This window comes from Coloeus monedula, assembly GCF_965178545.1.
Source record: "Coloeus monedula genome assembly, chromosome: Z".
NCBI classification, from domain to species: domain Eukaryota; kingdom Metazoa; phylum Chordata; class Aves; order Passeriformes; family Corvidae; genus Coloeus; species Coloeus monedula.
The window spans coordinates 38,926,778-38,946,522 of NC_138822.1; the positions used below are offsets into that span (position 1 = coordinate 38,926,778).

General features: G+C 39.5%; 1 protein-coding gene across 1 annotated transcript in view; it reads right to left on the reverse strand.

Annotated features, from left to right (window-relative positions):
- Window positions 1–2,860: 2,860 nt before the first annotated feature.
- FREM1 (FRAS1 related extracellular matrix 1) overlaps window positions 2,861–19,745 on the reverse strand; it is a gene marked incomplete at both ends in the record, with an annotated part of 56,938 nt that continues 40,053 nt past the window's right edge. The window contains 10 exons of the mRNA XM_082301669.1: window positions 2,861–3,060; window positions 4,420–4,505; window positions 11,697–11,812; window positions 12,493–12,612; window positions 12,797–12,955; window positions 13,227–13,274; window positions 13,990–14,228; window positions 15,437–15,586; window positions 16,463–16,535; window positions 17,922–18,051. Coding sequence (XP_082157795.1) covers window positions 2,861–3,060; window positions 4,420–4,505; window positions 11,697–11,812; window positions 12,493–12,612; window positions 12,797–12,955; window positions 13,227–13,274; window positions 13,990–14,228; window positions 15,437–15,586; window positions 16,463–16,535; window positions 17,922–18,051 — 1,321 coding nt within the window. The remainder of the gene's footprint in view (window positions 3,061–4,419; window positions 4,506–11,696; window positions 11,813–12,492; window positions 12,613–12,796; window positions 12,956–13,226; window positions 13,275–13,989; window positions 14,229–15,436; window positions 15,587–16,462; window positions 16,536–17,921; window positions 18,052–19,745) is intronic.

A 19,745-nucleotide genomic window follows, 5' to 3' on the forward strand; every position in this document is an offset into this window, starting at 1 on the left:
TGGATATGGATATATGGACAGTTCTGGTGAAATTAATCATTTGTTTATCCAGAAAGTGTGGCATCCATATGTGAATACCAGAATTTACATACTCCTTTTTCTTACTTTCAGCCTTTTGAAATACTCTTGGTGATGCTGATCCTCTAAATACTGATCTTTCCTGGAGTTTACTCAGAGTCTAATCCAAAAATACTGAAGATGAAAAAATCCCCAAAGCTCCTCAGGACTATAGGCCCATCCTTTACTAAACTTCTTAGAAGAAATAATTTCCTATGTCAACAGAAAAAATAATAAATTATTTGTGCTTTCCCTGATTTGAGTATGTTTTGTTCTTTGAACTCCAGTATTCTAATAATAAAAATAAAAGATGTAAAAATCTGTGAAAAAATACTTTTTTAAGCACAGAAAAAAAAAACTTATTAGTAAATGTTTGGAACAGTTAATTGTATTGGAAAAAAATTCAGCAGCCTTTCAGGGCAGAAATATACTTGCTCTGCAATATAAGAATTTTAGTTTCATTAGTGTATTGTGTTAGATATAATTAAACCGGTAAACTCATGCAGTTTGCACAACTAAGAGTCTGTTGTGTAGTGAAATCTTCATACTCTGCAGCCATTTTAAAGTAGTTCAAATGAAGTACAGAAAAGGGAAAAATTCCCCTACTCTCACAGAAGCAAACCTGAGTCACTGTTGTGTCAGGTGGCATGAGTAATTTATTAGTTACTGATCAAGTAACAAGCACCTTTGTCAAAATTCCCACTCTGCTGATATCATTAGTTTATTAAATAATTGGGAGAGGTATTTGAATTATCTCAATAGGCTTTTTCAAATTAGCACCAATAAATTCTACAGCTTTTATTTAAAAAAGGCCCTAAAGAAATAAAAGTTTATGTCTCAGTCAATTTTCCCTGGAATTCCAGAACACACCACAAAGAGATATCAAGAGTGCTTTTTTAGATGCTGATTTTTTTCTGTAATGAAAACTATCAGAAATAAAATCAGGTCTAAAACCAGGGATTCAGGAGTACTTGGTTTGGAGACAAGTAGCATATCTATGTTGACCTAGAAAACTCCTTAAACAGAAGAGTTTGTGTCTAGCAAAAGTGTCTAGAAGCTTGTCATAAATATCACCATGAAAAAAAAAAGAGAGAAATCCTGGAAATATTTTTGTCTGCGTCTGTTGATAGCAACAATAAAGGTGAGGACGTTCTGTCCCCAGTACATTTTTCTCTGATGTTGTGATGCACTCATGTTTATTGACAACAGTCCCTTCGGGGTGGTTTTTTCCTGTATACAAAAACTGTTCAGCTACTCACATTTTGATTTAACATGTCATAGCAAGGAGGAAGGATGAGTAACATATGCATGACAGAGGCAAAGAGGAGGAATATATATTACCCCTGAAACAGTGTCCTTCAGGTCAGAGAGGAGAGGTGATTCTTCTCTGTCTGTCCCTTGCAGGACTGAGAAATTGCTGAGAGGAACCTGAGAAGGAAGTTTTGCAGCCCTGGTGCAAAACTGATCTAGAGCCTGGCTGAATAGATGAGGAAGGGGGGGATCAACTGCTGTCAGCAGGCAGGCAGATGGGGAGAATGAGAGTTCATAAGTACAGGGCAAATTCACCCTGCTCAGTTCCAAAACAGCTGTCACACACTGGCTCCTGTTGAGAGGAGCTTTAATTTTCTTTTTTTTTAGGAAGCCTATGCTCAGATCCTTGTATCTTTTTTTTTTTTTTTTCTAATGGTAATTTTAAGGCTGGCAGTAAAAATGTCCAAAAGCAAGCTTTTGACAGGTCAAGTATAAATTTAATATATTGTTACAAAATGGTTATACTGCAACTATAAATATCTAAAATAATAAGTTCTGGCCAGCTGTTTTTTTCCTATTACTTGCTGGGATTTAAACCTTTCTCAGAGGTAAATCTGGATTTTTAAATACTTCAAATCTCTAATAAAGACTTAGATTAATACTTTTCAAAAGCCATAGCTGCTTTACTACAAAATATGTCTCATGATTACATTGGTTTATACACACATATAAATCCTACTGATGTTCATGTATCAGCGAATATCCCAAGATAATATCCTAGGATTAAGTTTACTTTTTTTTTTAATAAATCATCATTTGCTGTAACATTAGGTTTAGAGATGTCCCATTATTTAATTACACTAAAAACTACAGCACCATCCTGTAAGTCCCGAAAAAAAAAAAGAAAATATTTGCATAGGAATGTGAAACAGATGCAACTCTGTGTGGGCAGATCCATTAGGTTCTCAAGCTGGCCTTGGGAGGTAGAAGAAATACAAGACTTTGCTCCTGTTGGTACTCTGTCACCAGCCAAAGTCCAGCTATTGGTACTTTTGTAAGATGTACTAGGGCATCCACCAAAGAAACTCCAGTACCTACATGACATCACCCCTGTAGTCACCCAAGAGGATCTGCTTTTAGCCAACTGTTTGCCCTCATTTCCAACCCCAGCAGTATTCCTCTTTTTGTGACTGCAGAGTAAACCTGCAGTTCAAAACCCCTCCTTAAGAGCAAAGCAAACCAACTGACACATTCTTTCTTTAAAAGAAAAAATACTTTTACACTGAAGTGTGATGAAAGCCTTGAGACCCAGCTCTTTGGCATAAAAATACCTATGAGTAAGTGGCAGATCAAAGTCATTGGGGAGATTTCAAAACCTTAACCTGGACTTAATTTTTGCAGCTGATCTCTATACCTTGGTTAGAGGCCAGTGCATCTGCACCTCTGGCAGCATAAAATAAGCCTTGCTGATAATTAGGATGGTTTTCTAACTGCAGATAACCCACTGAAATAGCATGAATGTGCTTATGCTTTCAGAGGCATCCTCCATCCATTAGAACTTTCTTGAACATATATAGCTGCTTGGTTTGACCTTCTTGCAGTCAGTTGCTTGCCATTTTCCTCGCTTCTGCACAAATACACAGTTTCTTCCTCTCATTGGAAAGTGGTAGGAGCTTCTTCTCCAGTTTATGTAGGTTACAGGTTCTCCTCCGTTCCACTCCCAATGTCCAGGATTGACTTGGTCATTCAAACCTGTGTGAAATCAGTAAGACCAAATCAGTGATGTTTATTGTCACTGGAGCCAGATGCCTAGAGAGTCATGTTGTTCTATATGTTGGTCTTCATTAAAAAATGCATACAATTTCATGCTGAGAGAAAAAGAAAACATCTGGTAGAACGCAAGCAAAACACAATCTGGGATTTAATTAGGCCACTTGAATCACAGTTAGTGCCATATGAATAAAGGAAAATATACTTTTCTGCAGTAGCACATATCTAAAATGGTTTTTTCTCCTCACGTCTATTACATGTCTATCACCTCATAGGTTTGTCTTTTGATACTTGAAATAGCAAGTAGTCTGGGCAGCATCAGATGTCTTCAGATTTCTTCTGAATATAAAATTCTGCAGATCTTTGTGGACCTTGTTTACACTTTAAATTAACAGTTGTAAAATTAGCTTGTGTTAATTAGTACAACATTAAACATATCTTTTCCCGTATCGTCTAAGACCAATATGTGTGGCATAATTTCAGACATGACCTGTCTTCTTAGGAGAGATCAAGATAAGAAAATTGGCATAACAATCTTGTAGTCGTTATCTTCATCAACCAAGTTTATTTCTTTCAGGTTAACAGAATTATGATCCATTAAACATGATCCAAAACCAGCTGTATTTTTTAGAGGTAATTTAGTATACCTAGTAAATCCATCCAGAAAATTACTAGGAGCTGATAACTGCACTTCAGAATCCAAGAAAAAGAAGCAAACTGAGGACAGTATAACAGAAACAAGAAGGGTTAGAAGAAAGCAGTAGCACTAGTATATGAGCTAAGGCAGTCATTCACAGAAAGGAGGTGCTAAGAAGATCCATCCAAATTCTTTCCTTTTCTCATTATATGTAAATTGCCTAATAAGAAATAGCTAAATCTGAAATGATGTGATGAAGTGTTCTTTAGCTTATCATCTAATTAATTCATAAGATTTCTAACACAAGATGATGCCATTAAATTAGGAGTAACATAAATGATTAAATTAGAATAAAATAAAAACCTAAATTGTGATAAAGTAATAGTCAAAAGAAAGATGATATAAACAAAATTGTGGAGCTGCACCAGAACTATTTTCATCAGCTTGTGTTAAAATAGGAAAGGTTTCAAGACAAAAAAGTCCATCAATAGGCATCATGATAAACTCATCTTCTTGATAAAGAATTATAAAAGTAGCCAGGTAAATTACAGCTTTTGGTTACGCCTTGCTCTGAAGTAATAAAAGCAGCAGAAATTTGAGGACAATACAGTGAAACCTGGGCTCAACTTGCTGCAGCAGTTTCTGCTTTTGATGATGCACAGGAACTGCGGTCTTCAGAGGGGACTTGCAGCCAGTATACTTGCCTATCCAAAAGGGCATCCTCCCACTGAAGTCCCACAGCCACTGCATGTGTTGTTCATTAGCCACACTTGTTAGACTCCCCAGGTATCTAGGCTCAATGAGAGAGGACAGAGTAATTAGCATTCCACAGGGTGACAGACAGTTCGCATCAATTTATCAACAACGGGTGTTGATTCTAATGTAAAGCATAAAAATAACAAGTCACAGGAAAACTGCATCTTACTGGCATGAAGGAATAATTACATGAAGATGAAGTCTTAAAATTGTGGATTACTTGGAGAGGAAGTCCTAGTCTGATTTCTCTAACAGAAAAATTAAATCAGCTGGGCAACTGAAGGAAATGTATGTAGGAAATACATGCCTCTTACTCACAAAATGGGTTTAAAACCATTGGCACAATTATTGATACCTTATTTTCCATAAAATAATAAACTTCATACACTGAAATCCAAGCCACTGAAAGATACAACTTCACCTATTTGGTAGGAGAGTAGAAGATATCTTTTTTATATCATGTTTTGACAGGACTGAAGATATGAATAATACATTTAAATGATAATGTGGTTCTGAGAAGTCATCATAGAATCACAAAATCATGGAATGTCCTGAGTAGGAAGGGACCCCACAACGGTCGTCAAAATATAACCCTTGGCCCTGCACAGGGCAGCCCCAAAAAATCACACAGTGAGCCTGAGAGCACTATCCAAACACTTCTTGAACTCTGTCAGACTGGTGCTGTGACCACTTCCCTGGGGAAGCTGTTCCAGTGCCTGACCACCCTCTGAGTGAAGAACCTTCTCGTAATATCTAATCTAAATCTCCCCTGTCATAGTTACACATGCGTCCTCTAAAATCAACATTTGGGCTGTTACATTATTCTCCCCCCATTTCCTTCCTCACCCGCAATCCAACCCCTCTTCTCTTTTTGCATTTTCATTCTTTTCCATTTTGGCTTTCAGCTGAGACATTCAGGTTCTCCATCCTCCTGTGAATCTGCACTTGGTAAATGCAGGTATCCCGTGGACTTCCCCAGTTGCTCATCACAAGAAATTTGGTATCTGAAAAGGGTCTGAAAAGGCTCTGAAAAGCAGCACATTCTTCGGAGGGTTGTCTGCAGTGACTACACATTTACTTCAGATTGAGAGAATTTGTGATTTGTGTTAAGCAGACTATTTCTGAGTTAAGTCAATGCATAAACTCTGCTCTGTGTTTGTATTTATAGTAAGCCAGTTCCCAAGGAGGATTTGCAACCCCTAGCCACTGAGTGGCCTTGCCACTGACAAGTCTTCCAACCAGTACCAAACATACAAGCACCAGCAGGCAACTTTTAAGCCATTTAGGCTAAATCTTTAGGTATTAAGAGACAAATGGCGTTCTTCACATTTACCGGAAGCTGTCAGCCCTCAGTGGCTTCACTTTCTTATTTATCCATCTTTGTGTCTGCATTGATATCATATCACCTTTTTACATGTCACACCTGGTGCTGCCATCCCTCTGATGCTGAACCTCTGGTGCTGACATTCCTGTTGTCTCATATTTCTGACTGTCACTCAGTCTAAAAGTGATGTCAACCCCTTCAGCCTCCTGGAATATCCTGGGTGACAGTTGATAGGGCCAAAGCAAACAACACTGCTCATAAAAACGTTTTAAGAGAGCAAAAAAAATTTTCTAACATCAGAATAAGTAAATGGTATTGTAAGGATTTTGCTAATTTCATTACTTTTGCCAGATAGCAGAGACAGAAGATCACTACTGCTCCAGATGAAGTGATAACTGTCTTCTTTAAGAGCTGGGGCAGCAACCAGGCCTCAAGAATGGCATGGCAGACTTGAGCTCATGAACAGGTGTTAGAGTGAAAGCCTGCTGCCCAGTTAGAGATCCATGCCTGGAGCACCACTCATGTTATTTCCCTGTATGTCTTCTAGGAGTAGTCATCCCATGGATTCCATGTGGTGCCACACAAGATAGGGAAGCAGGAAAAATTTACATGAGGAGAAGTTCAAAGTAGTAGTCCACAATATTGGCACAGTCCCTACTGCACAAAATCTGGACCATTCCTTAATCTTCACTCACAGGGTCAGGCTATGAAATAAATTCATTGTGCTGCTGAGTGTGGACGCTCCTGCTGCACAGACCTCCTCCACTATCCCTACAGGCCAACCAAAGCAGCAGGGGATGGAGTTGCCCTCCGCTCCATGCTGCGTGGGGGTTCTGCCAAGGCCGGCAGGACAGCTGGGTGTTAGCCTGTGCAATCACAGCTGCCCTGGGGCAAGCACTGCACAGTAACGTAGGGCCCATCAGGGCTTCTCTGAGTTCCCAGGCCACCAGAGAACAGCATGGAAAGGATCTCACTGACACCTGTGTACACTTTCCTCACCTAGGGTGTGGTGGAATGGCCTCAGAACTGTCTGGTAGGGATCGGGATTGTGCACCCACTGTGGTAGAGGCTCCCAAAACTGCACCCAGTGAAGGCGTCAGCAGAGCTTCAGCTGCGCCTCTCATCACTGTGAGATGTCCCAAGGGTGACAGGCTTCCACCCTTCTGGGCCAATCTCAGGCACAGAATCTCCACTGAGCTAGGAACAAAGCTGTTACACTGACTGACGCTCTTGGAAAGTTTTGTACTCCATCTTCTTCTACAGACAGAGTCCAGGAAAGCAGGAATAGTTAATTCAGGGTGTCCTCCCAGGCTAACTGCTTCAGCAAACAGGATTCCATTTCCCCTCACAGTGACTGCAGTTGCACTGACCAAATGGGCCTGGGAAGAGGTTTGGGCAGCAGTTTCTGTGGTATCACTACTAGGTGAGAAAGAACAAAAATAAAGCATTTTATCTGGCTTCTGTTTAAGGACACTCAAAACCCAGGAACTAAGTAATTTACTTTAGGTAAGCATATCTTACTCCTGTTGTTCTGACTGTCCTAGAAAATGCAAAACCAAAAAGCATCAATGTGTGTCAGTAACTGCTCTATCATTTATGACATACAGGGGTGGTCTAAGCAATAACAGTTTCAGACCTTTACTTCAATCCATGTACCAGGGAGAGAATTCATCACTGTGAAAGGAAAGCACTGCAGTAATTATAATGTTACCTAATCTTTTCTCTATAGGAGTGCTTTCTAAGTACAGCTTGAGAAACACATTTCTGAAGAGAGAACAACTGTTCTAATTGTTATACCTAGTTAGGGGGTTTATGTATTGTAGGGAAATGAGAACCATCCTGAAAGAACATAGCACTTCCAATAATGTTACTCACTGAACCTCAAGGCATAGCATCAGACACCGGAAATTACAAGATAATGTTGTTTATGGAGTTGTATGCATCTAACACTTCCTAATGTAAATTATTCAAGATAAGGGGTTGTAATGCCTTATTAGGGAATAAAACCAAACAAAACCAAAACCAAACAAACAAGCACCAACCAAAAGAAGCCACAACACCCCCACACACATCACTTTTTTGTGTGCTAAACCATCCATTTAAAATTGTTCCTGCATGCTTTAGAATTTTTATTATTGAGTCAAGAGCATCCTTTATCTTAAAGCAGTTGCACAAATTAAGGAAACATTTTGGGTAGCTATTGACCTTGAAATATTATATGGAAAACACTTAGCACAAAGACTTTACTGATTTTCCATGAAATTATCTGATACATTTAAAAGAGTCTTGTATCATTTTGGTAAATTTAACATCAGCAAAAGCACACTTGACGAAGTATGAAGGTCTCCACAGGACACAACATTTTGTTTGAACTGCTGTAGTAAATCCATGTCCTATACTGGTGTTGAAGGGAGTGGGGGGGTGACTGAAAGGCTGCGCTTATCTCAGTCTTTTGTTTGGTCACCTAGGGAGTTATCCTGATGCCTTGAAATCAGTGTCTAGTGTTGCTTACAACACCTTGTGGTATTCAGAACATTCAGATGAGAGTGGCAGACATGATGCAGAGCTTTCAGGAGCCCTGCACTTCCAGACTAGCAGCTGAAAGTCAGACAGAGTACACAAGGCCTTTAAAATGACTCTAGGTACCTGGATCCCTGTGCTGGAGTCACACACAATAGTTAAACCCATCACTTAGAGAACCAGTATTAGGAGAGGAGGGCTGCTGTCCTGCTTTGCACTAGGGAACACTGAGCCATCATGAAGGATCTAATCTATTACTTTAGATGTGGTTCTGCCTGAGATTCCCAAGGAGTGAGACCACATGTAGCTAATATAGTACCATCAAAACAAATAACATGTCCTGCTTTATGCAGCTAGCAGTAGAGGACCTGAAATCTAATCATATTTGTGCTTTGATTAAATGTTCAACTTAAAAAAAAATAAAGGTATAATATGACTAATTAGGCACAAGACACAATTGTGGATTCTGTCTATCCAGTTCTTCCATCCCTTCAGTGGCAGCAGTGAAACCGTCTCACACGTGAGTGAGCCCTGCTGTACTGACCCTTGGGGAGGACATGTTCCTATTGGATAAACAAGAGCTGTGGCATAAATCATCAAAATTGCTTCTAAATCAGGCTGCTGTGGGATCACTCAGCCGTAATATCCCCCAGATGCTTCTCTTCACGTTGCCAAGAGCCTCTTCATGCATACAAACAAAGCTAGAGAAATTAGTTCTTAAACCACCTTTCTCTCCAATGAATTGGAGAAGGGTTAGAAACAGTACAAGACTTTCACAGCGATTAACTGAGATCTCCCTGCCCTCCCCCATCCCCAGTGTAACACTGACATATAGAAACTTGCATCAAGACAAGGACATATTTGTGTCTGCTTCTACCCCTGCATATGGAAACTAAAGGAGAGGGTTGTGTACCACCCGCAACAGATGGATGCAGTGTATGTCAATGGAAACTCAAATAGGTCTGCCTTAGCCCATGTATATGTAGTTATGTCCAGACAACAACTGCTTCCACAATAAATTGATAGGATTGTTTTGATGGAATTGAATCACAGACTATCAGGTTGGAAGGAACTTCAAGGATTATCTGGTCCTGCCTTTCTTGGCAAAAGGACACTCCAGACAAGATGGGCCAGCGCTCTGTCCAACTAAACCTTAAAAGTGTCTGAAATTGGGGAATCCACCACATCCCTGGGGATAGTCTTCTAACGGCTGATCTCATTGTGAAAAAAAACTTCCCTTGTGTCTAATTGGAATCTTCTTCGGAGTAACTTGTACCCATAGCTGTTCGTCTTTTCTATGTGACTCCTTGTCGCCACCCTTTAAATACTGAAACATGGTGATAAGGGCTCCCTTATGCCTTCTTTCTTCACATGGCAGGCTTTACAGTTCTTTGATCATCTTTGTAGCCCTTCTCCAGGCACTCTCCATCCTGCCCACTTCTGTATAGTTTTTTACAGCCTGTTACCTAATCTGTCATCTCAGGATAGCAAGGTTGTCTCAGAAAGGGTAGGAGGTTGGTTACTTGGACACTCTTAGTGAATCAACTTTAACAATGCTTCTGCTCTTTTCCCTGTTCTGTATAATAGAAAAATTCTAGCAAGACAAATGAATAGGGGCTTAAAATGATACCATTTTTGTAGTAATAAAAGAATTATTCTTTTTTTCAGGGAAGTTGGCTGGTTTGCTGAAAGTCAATTCTAATATTTTCATTTAATATCTAGTTTGTTTGATGTATTGAAAATTGAGGACTGACCTCCATGATAGTTTTATTTCCCTGTTGGAAACATTTAAATGTCAATAGAATCAGTATTAATAGATGAAACACTGCAATTAGTGGTGGTGTTGGTTACTGGAGGAGCTGGGGAAAAGCACAAAATATAATTTAATAAGTTATGTTCTTGTACCACATTTAAGTGTGTTCCTGGAGTTGTACTTTTGTAAATCAGTTCCAGATGGAGGCCAGGAGTACTCCGTTTACCGGGATAAACCTTCCTTAGTTTATGCTAGTATGACATTAATTGAATTATCACAGCCCTAGAATTCATTTCCTTATGGATTCAGTGATATGCCTTGATTTTTTTGTAGTTTTTTTAACACTGTCATTTAAGAACTGTTGTTTACATTTCTTTACTTTTATTCAGTTCAATATCTACATTGCACACTACAGCCTTCATCAAGAAGCTACCGCCTACAAAAAATATGGGTCACAAAAATCACACTCTTTTAGAAGATAGGAAACGCATCCCTGTAGAGTGACATATGGTCCCAAGGGATCAATTGACTGTTGAAGCCTCCAGAAAAAAGAATACTCATGATTTATAGCTTTGTTTGCTAACATGTAGCATAATAAAAGCAGGTAGTAACAAACAATTTCAGGAGATGAAATTTTAAGTAAACCAAGTAATACTGTAAAATTTGGGGTGAGCTCACAGGAGCACGTAACATTTACCTTTTAGTAAAGAATTATCTTCCATCAGCCAGGAGGTATTAGAATCAAGACTTTTCTTTTGCATGTTACCAAGACAACATAATCTGCCATAGCTGTGTGGAATGAATCAATGTTCGTTATGCATGCTGGGCCACGATTGACATTTCCAGCGTGTCCTTCCACTACTTATGGAACATACTGTGTTTCTATCGTTTCCAACTCTTCCCTGTTTCAATTTTCCTTTCATGGAGTAATGGAGAGGTCTGTTTAAGCCCCTTCTATTTTTCAGATTGGTTTTCAATCTGTTGCTCTCAATTTAAGACAAGGTACAGAGCATGCCTATCCTCAGACAAGCTTCATGTTACCATGGCTAACATTTCTTGCAGTGCAAACCTAATACCCCTAAAACCAAAAAGCAAGACTGGCAGGTTTTTTGTCTCCTACTTTGAGACAACTATTATTATCATTATTATATCCTTAAAAAGTCAGAAATGTACTGCTAAATTAAATGATAAAGTTTTCAAGTTGTTACAGAATCTTTAAAGCTGCATCTTCAGAAGAATACAGTGAGGCACACAGGAGCTGGCAACATTTTACCATTGCTATACCAAGTGGAGATAGAGCCAAGGCAGAGGTGGGTAAGAGGGGATGAAATTCTGAGTCTTTTCTGTATTTCTCTTCTCCCAAACTAACTCTCCCATTAGGAAGGCATCCTCACTGCAGATGGACAGCTTTGGGAATTCATGCTGTGATTAAGACAGCATCATCACCTGAAACATTATGAGACTAATATTTGTATCGTCCACCGAGTCTGAATTCCAGGACTTGTTCAATTTTTTTGAAAAGCTGTGCGGAACAGCCAAAGCTGGCTTATCCAAATAAATTTGGCCCCAAGAGCGGCATTCAGCTCAGGGCAACAGCAGTGCACAGCAAACACGTGATGGTCTCTTACTGTTCTCTGCAAGCCCGAGCAGCAGTGTTCCAGGTGACCTTTTGATTCACTACCAGGAAGTAGCAGCTGCCCTCATGATAACTCCATCCGGTGGGACATTTCTTCATGGTTACCTCCTAAAATAAAAGAGGAAAAGGTAAAGCAGGCTTCTGTCTGTGCACAGATAGTCTGTGCACTAGTGCCCAAAATTAAACTGAGCATGAACTTTGGTGTACAACTAAAGCTACAGCATTGCTTAAAAGATTTAAATAAATAATGCCTGACAGAGGAGCCTACAGTTTATAATTAGTAGCTTTAATGGTGACAATAGAATTCAGTTCCAAAAATCCTCTAAAGATTTTATATGAGTTTGGATACCATTTTCTGTCTCCTGCAGTCTGTGCAGGGAATGCAGTGCAACAAAATTCAGCATGCCATGTTAAGTGGTGGACTGAATGTATGTTTACAGAATACCTAAGTAAGCTTATTTTACTGAGTTCCACCCATTCTCTCGCAGACTTCATTCCCTGACTCTGTTATGCCCACATCGTCACAAGCACCAAGACACTATTGCTTGTGTGGTTTGTCCAGGAGCACCTCTGGATGACAGAGAGGAAAGGCAACCCCAGCAGTCAAGTCCTCTTCATATTTCTGGGAAATTTTTGTCTCTGCTGAAAGCAAACCTAAATCTGGATAACACTTATTCCCTGTTCCCTGTAAATAGCAGTTGCAAGAAGGTCCTCTGCTTTGGGGTATCACCGATCAATGGTAGAGTCTGTGCTCCGACTTAGATACATGCACATGACTACATTTTTACCTTGCTTTGGGAATTCCAGAATTTCCATGTTATCCCATCACACTGAAACAACTTTTGAGTGCTTTCTTCATAATGCAAGAGGCCCTTTAAATCTGGTGTACAGGCCTTTTGAAAAAAGTCCTGGAAAGAGAAAATGACATTTGAGGGAAAATAATTACACAAAACAAGTGAAATTAAACAGATTAATTAGGTCTTATAATAAAATGTTATGCCATGAAAACTCTTCTAGGTGTTAAATCATTTTGGAAAATAGCACGACTGAAAACAGATGGTGAAAATGCCCATGGAAAAAAAGGTTTCATACCTTATGTCTCAGTCTTGGTTCAGATGCAAGTTCTGCCTTATCAGCCTGTGGGATTTCTGCTTTCCTAGAGGAGATGACATTTATCTGTGGTTGTGCTTTCTTGTTGGTTTCAGCTGAGGAGATGTCATCCTCTATTTTGAGTGATACAATCCCATGATACTTCATTTTACAGTATCACACACACAAGAACAGGAGAGGAAAAGAGAGGGTTAGTACATACAAGCAACTATTAAATAAACTAAACAAATCACAGAAATTAATTATAATGCAAATCATTGTAAACCAAGGGAAATTACATCAAAGAAAAAGAAAGTCACATAGAAAAATAAAGTATTGGTCGTAACAAATTATTAAAATTGATAAAGCCTGGAAAGAACAGAATCAGAAAGAAATCATGGAAATGTCTGACCAATACCCATAGTACTCTTACTTTGAAAACAACATCTGTTTCATTTCTAAATACAGATGAAGGATGAACCTGAAAAAGGTAGAACAGCAGAATGAGATGGGTATATTCATGAATTATAGAAACAAAAAGACTTTATGTAACATTTGCTCCTAGGTTATAAATCATGCAGAGCATGTCTTGGGTTTACTTCTTTCTCTTTAGAATATAAACATACCACCTCTGAAAGGAGCCATTAAAAAGCACAAATTACAAGTGTAATGTTCAGTGTTTATAAAAACAGATTCCAGTAACTTTTAAGGTCACAATAGCAGAAAGTTACTAAATACTTAGCTAAACCAATATAGCTTAAACAGGAAAATCAGTGGGCAAGGTTTAAATAACTATTCCCTGTTTAAGCTAACAGCTTTAGAACTTCAGCACCAGATGCACAGCTTCTATACATTTGCCTGGCTCCACCAACTTCTTTCTTCTAACTTACCCATAATTTTTACAAGATTAGAAGCTTCATAATTGCTGAAGTTGCTTGATGCCTGTTTCCTCCCCCTAATCTTTTTTTTATTCCTCTCTTGCATGCATGGCTCCTCAAAATCAGGTTGGTTTGGTTTTGGTATTTTCCCTACAGATTTTTAAATAGCCTTCAGGTCTCACTCAGAGCAAACTCATGTAGCTTATAGTTATTGTGTGGTCAGATACGATTGCTACAAAAATATGACAATTAAATGAAGATACCACATCACAATTAATTTACAAATCAGTCCATCACTGAACTACAGAAGCGTCTTACTATTCTGCCATTTCCAGTTACTCTCAGCCTGGTCCTTGACTGATTTGCCAAGCTGTGCTCCTGCCACAGGTCCCCTCCATGCTCTGTCATCCCTTTGGAAGGAGGCAGTGGGATCCCTTCCAAGGAAACACTGCCAGGCCTGGAAGGTGATGAGGAGCCCGAGGAAACTGGAAACAGCATGTGTCTTCCCCAGAAGTCATGCTTGCTTTGGCCAGAGGAACGGGAATGGCTGCATTGGCCTGAAACCATAAAAAATGGCAGATGGTCAGTTCTAACTGCATGAGCAGATAAGTGGTCACATTGACATGGGGACATAAACAGCTTGTACTTAAAAGTTGGATGATTCTTTCACTTGAAGTAGTTGATTTGCTGTTTGTTCAGTCACCCTTGTTTCTGGGGTTATCTATGACTATAGCTGCAACTACTACCTATGTAAGTATGATTTTATATGTGGTGCATCTGTCCACCCACAGGTCAGAATTTCAACAAAGCATCTGCTGAAAGTACCTGTTCTCATGCTTATATTGGGGTTTGAAGTGCTGGGGTTTTTGGTCATGGATATACAGGTATCTTTAACTACCATTGGTGATATTTCCATCATGCCCAGAGAAGTTTCTTCTTGGAAATCCAGGACACTGTTGTTTCAATGAACTCATTGTGTCAATTAAGTACTGATTTACCCTAGGAATGTTCAGGAGAAAACAAATCTGAATTTTTAAAGGGACTTTCTGTAACACAAAGCCTAATTCATTGCAACATGAATATTTAAAATTTTGTTTCACTAAACACCAGAAGGAAAAACACTCTTCAGCTGTCAGAGGATGCAGCTGCTTTGCTAGTTATTTCTGTTTTTCTACAGTTTTCCTATCTTTCTGTTTCTACAGTATCCTCGTTTTTGGTCCGATTTTAGGCACGCCACATTCAATCACTGAAAAGCACAATAATAATGCAGTCTTAAAAGCCTAAACTGCGTAATGATCATTGCTGTTTGCTGTGAAGCTGTGGGCTGTGGTTTTTAAGCATTGGAAAATGTATTGCTAAGAGATGGATTAATTTGTTAAGTTTCTTTTTTGAAAGGAAAGTAAATCTCTTTTAGAGGGTGTGTAACAACTGCTAAATAATAAAAGGAAAAATTCTAATGGATCTAAAATAAATTTTTCCCACTTTAATAAATGAGAACTGAACTCATGTCGTTATGAAAAGTGGTTTCTTTCCTGGCGCTTTTCTCATTTTGTACTCATTGCTTTCTCCATGCTGTGTTTCCTAAGAGGATGCATATGACTGTGAGAGAATAAAAGGTCTGCGACTGTCGAGCCTGTTTTCTCTAAAAAGAAATTAAGCGGTTTGATCTAACAGTGAGTGTTAGGAAGAACTTGTGGTTGAAAATAGGTAGCTACTCAGCCAAGATTGTCCCATCTTCTTAATCATGAAGATCAAAAGAGAATACCTCCTTTTGAGTCCAAAATTTTCACTACAGCTTTTGTCCGTGTGCCAAGAACAGCATTCACAGGGGAGTTCAGAACTACTTCAAAGACTTCATCGTCTTCCTCTAATCCATCATAGGTAATTGCTATATTCCACATCTTGGTTGACACTCCTAACAGAAATAAACATTTTAATTACTCTTTAAGTGCTATTTCAATCAATCAGGGTGTCCAAGAAATAGATTAATTAACATGTCTGCAGCTAGAATGGAGTAAATTGTGTATGCTATTGTGCTCCTACTGACTGACTGGACTCCTGCTGTTCTTCCAAACAACATTAAGTTTGAATTTGTTCCTGGGCAATGATGATGCAGTTGAAGTACATACACTGTAACAAAAAGCTGCTGTGGATGTGCAAAATTGCACTGCAATACATATATTTAGGACTTCTGCTGTGATTTTCAAGAGAAAATGTATCATAGGGTTTTTATCTGAAAAGCTTAACTATAGAGACGGAACTGTTATTTAAAATAACTTCAAATAGATCAAAAACTGTGTTAGATTGAAGTGCAACTTTTTAGGCAAATCTTACAGTTGTTTTTTCTTGGTTCCTTGTCTTTACTGGGTAACTTCAGGCTTGTATGTGAATGAAAAAGGGTCCTGGACACCTTGAATAACCTAAGTTGTACTCAGTTTTGTGTAAATTTGACCTGTGTCCTGGGCTTTACCTATAATGACTGAAGTCTTTAAAGCATGTTACAGCTCAGCTCAGGGTGAGTCCTATCCAGACTAGTTGCTGAGAGGAGACATCATTTCAGCACTTTTGGTATTTTAACGGATGCAAAAGACAGTAGGCAATATCATGCTAATTAATAAGGATACCAACTCACTAAGGAAGCCCACAGTACTTCCAGAAAATGAGCCCAAGTCTGAAATACTATTCAGCTTCTCTAGCTACAGATATGTAATGGATTGCACTCTCCAAAGCAAGTTTACTCTTTCAAAATCAGTGAATTAATTTTAGAGTTGTTCAGTGTACTGTTTCATACCTGGATCAAACTGAACAAGCTTGGAGGGAGTCACTGTGAAGTCCTTTCCCAGCCTAGCAGATATTTCATTGACCTGAGAAGAAATCAAACAGTAAATGCCATGCTGTGACCCATTTCACCCAACCACTGCTTTCTGCTGCATGCTGAAGGTACTGTACACATCTCAAATAGACACGCCAACCCATACATATACTCAGGCTGGAAAAAAAGATAAAGACCTGGAGAATAAACCTTGTTATGTGCAACTGTCATTCTGTCCTTGTTCATGGCTTTAAAAAAATGCATAATCAAAAAAAATTTGCTTGTCTTATAATTTTTCACATTCCCTCTCAGATTGCTATTTTACACCACCAGTTAACACTGCTGTTCACCATGCCTGGGGACCCTGCCACACCTGGCTCCTGGACAAGCACATCCTGTCATGTCAGAAGAGCAGCAACAACCTGGCCACGTTTTCCTATTTGGCCCTTTGTGATATCTTGGAAGAAGTGTTTGTGCACAGAGCGGTCTGTCATCCCCAAAGACTCATTAGGCTAGGTATGAACATATGTGAATACAAGGATTCCAGCAATTCCCTGAATTTTCATAGGAGACACCAGAGGACACCAGTTTCCACATTGTGCTCTTGATGGTGGAATCAATGGTCTGTTTATGCAAGTTACTACTAGGGTAGAATCACCAAGTTCTGTGAAGGATTGGGCAGGATGGCCCCAATGGAATCATTAGCAAAATTCCCACTAACTTCTGTAGAAGAAAAACCAAAATTATGTTCCTAATTAGGGTATAGTCCTGAGAAACTGTGAGGGAAAAAAATTGTACTTCTCTGGCAAGGGGAGCTTTTAAAATACTGGAATTTCTATTTTATGAGGAAAGATAAAATTTGTGCAGGCAAGTTGCACAAAACCTGTTTTACAAAGTTATACCCTGCAGCTTTCAGTCTAGTCTTTTTGACATAAGACAGAGGGAGTCATTGAAGATATAGGGGGTTTTGTGGAAAACCCCCTATAGACTGTGGGCAGTAAGGGGAGAAATGGAGAAGGCTGCCTTGGCTGGGTAGTTGAAGTCCCTATAGCTCCTAGGGTCCTCCAGCCTGAGAAGGCAAAACAAAACTCCCAAGGCACCACCACGTTTCCCAAAGCCTGGATTTTAAAGTAGCAAATCCTGGAAACCAAGCTTCTGAGCACAGTGACAGAGGAAACTGCCAGCTCTGTTTTTTCATCAAAACTGAAACACTGCTCCAAAACAATCCAGGTTTGGTTAATCAGCATTTGTACTTAAAACTCAGGAAATTTTGTCAGAAATGCTTCAGCCATCTGTAGTAGCAAGGGCAATGTCCCAGCAAGTATGGATTGAATCAGATGGCCTCTTTGATGATTACTGAATTATCTTTACATCTGGGGAGTAAAATAACAGGCTGCATTTCTTATTATTAAGTTAGGATGTTGGCTTTTGGCTTTACCTTCACGGTTATAAAGGCAGGCTCCACCGAGTGTCCTGCCCTGGTGATTTTCAGGGACACCAGTCCCATGTTTTCACACACCTCATATTCAGTCTGTAGCATTTCAATCCGAGACCACCGTAGCTCCAGCCTGTGGGAGAGTAAAGCAAAGCCACCTTACCAGCCGCCCCCAGCTCTTCCTGCTCAGAGGCTGTGTGAGGAGCCTTCTCTCCCAACTACTGATTTAGCCAATACACATACTGAGTCTTTGTCTCCAAATCAACACACTTGTATGATTCAACTGATTAGGAAGAGGCACATAAATCTTCCAGACCAGCCCTGATCTACTCTAAACCACACCTGAACCTTGTTTCACAGCCAGAGGGGTTCTACAGTAACCTTGAGAGCAGCAGTTTGTCCATAACAATGATAGGCCGAGACAAGTTATCACTGTTTGTCCTGGTTCCCTTTAACCTTGGAGTCTTATTATGCTCTCACTCCTCAGTCTTTTCTCAGCAATATCCTTCTTCCTGCCCATGTGTCTTCATCTATCCTCTAACTCTCCTCCTATAGGGTACAGAGTATGCTCTAGGACTTCTCTTGCCTGTGTGCAAGGGCCTTCTCTCCTCCCCTTGCTTTAGTATTCTTCATACTTTGCTCTTCAACCTTTCCCCTGTCTGATTCCAGGTGCCTTATACACTGAATTTTAGAGTTGTTTGTGGGTAGTGGGGAGGGGGTGTCTGAACCTTGGAAGACTGTGTGCTGCACAAGGTAGTCAATAAAGATCCTGACTTTTTAAAAGCTGTGATAAAAATTAGTGAGAGTCAGAGAGGAATGAAAGAGAGTGCAAAGAAGGAAAATAAGCTGAGCTATTTACAATTTGATCTTTACTAAAACAAACTTCTGGGCCTTTCACAGTTGACTAGCTCTACCACCAGTGAAAGCTTCCTCCTGTCCTCCTTTATCCTCTGATGCTAATTTTGTGGGAAATCCATTTAGAAGCTGATTTGCTTTATTTTTGCTAGAGAAGATGGATGTGCCAAATGTAGTCCAGCCGCATTCGAATAAAAGCTGGGACATCAACAATAAATCATGTATTTTGAACCAGTGATCATTTGGTGGTAAATAGTTTAAACTGAAAAAAATATCTCACTAGTTTTAAATCCAATATTAAAATATTATTTTTTCATTAAAATTCTCCTTTGGTCTGCTAGCAGATAACTTCACAGTACACCTATTTTCTGCAAAAAAGTGATATTTCTTTGCTCTTTTCCTAAACTGTGCTATGCATTGCTATTCATTTACAAGACATCACACTTTCCCTTGAGAAGTGGCATCATATAACGGTGGTTTTAGTATCAGTTCATCTGTGAGCCAGCACAGAGCAGCTGGGCAGTGCTCAGACTGCCCATGCTCAGATGTGTTTGTGTATGGAGACATCTTTTGGCACAGCACATAACTGCCTAAACAGTGCCTCCATCTCAGCTCAGCTCAGCTCAATCCCTGTCCTCTCTCCAGCGTGTAGGGAAGTGCTCTGCCCCTGGGGCCAGCTCTCTGCTCCTCTTTCTTCACGATGAGTCCTGGTTTGTGAGTAGCCAGTTTAGCCCAGGAAAAGCATACTGGTTATTTTTTTTCTCAATTACTTCTGATTAAATAAGCTGGTTGAACATTTTTGCCCTATTTTCAGAAATAAAGAGAAACACTGCCTCTGCTGAAGAGCTACTTGCACTTCTGGCTTTCATCATCAAAGCACGATTCAGATGATATTCTAAGTTTTCTACATGAGGCTTATCGTATGTCACAAGGAAATTTGGATAGTATGCCTAATACATGCAGAGGATGACA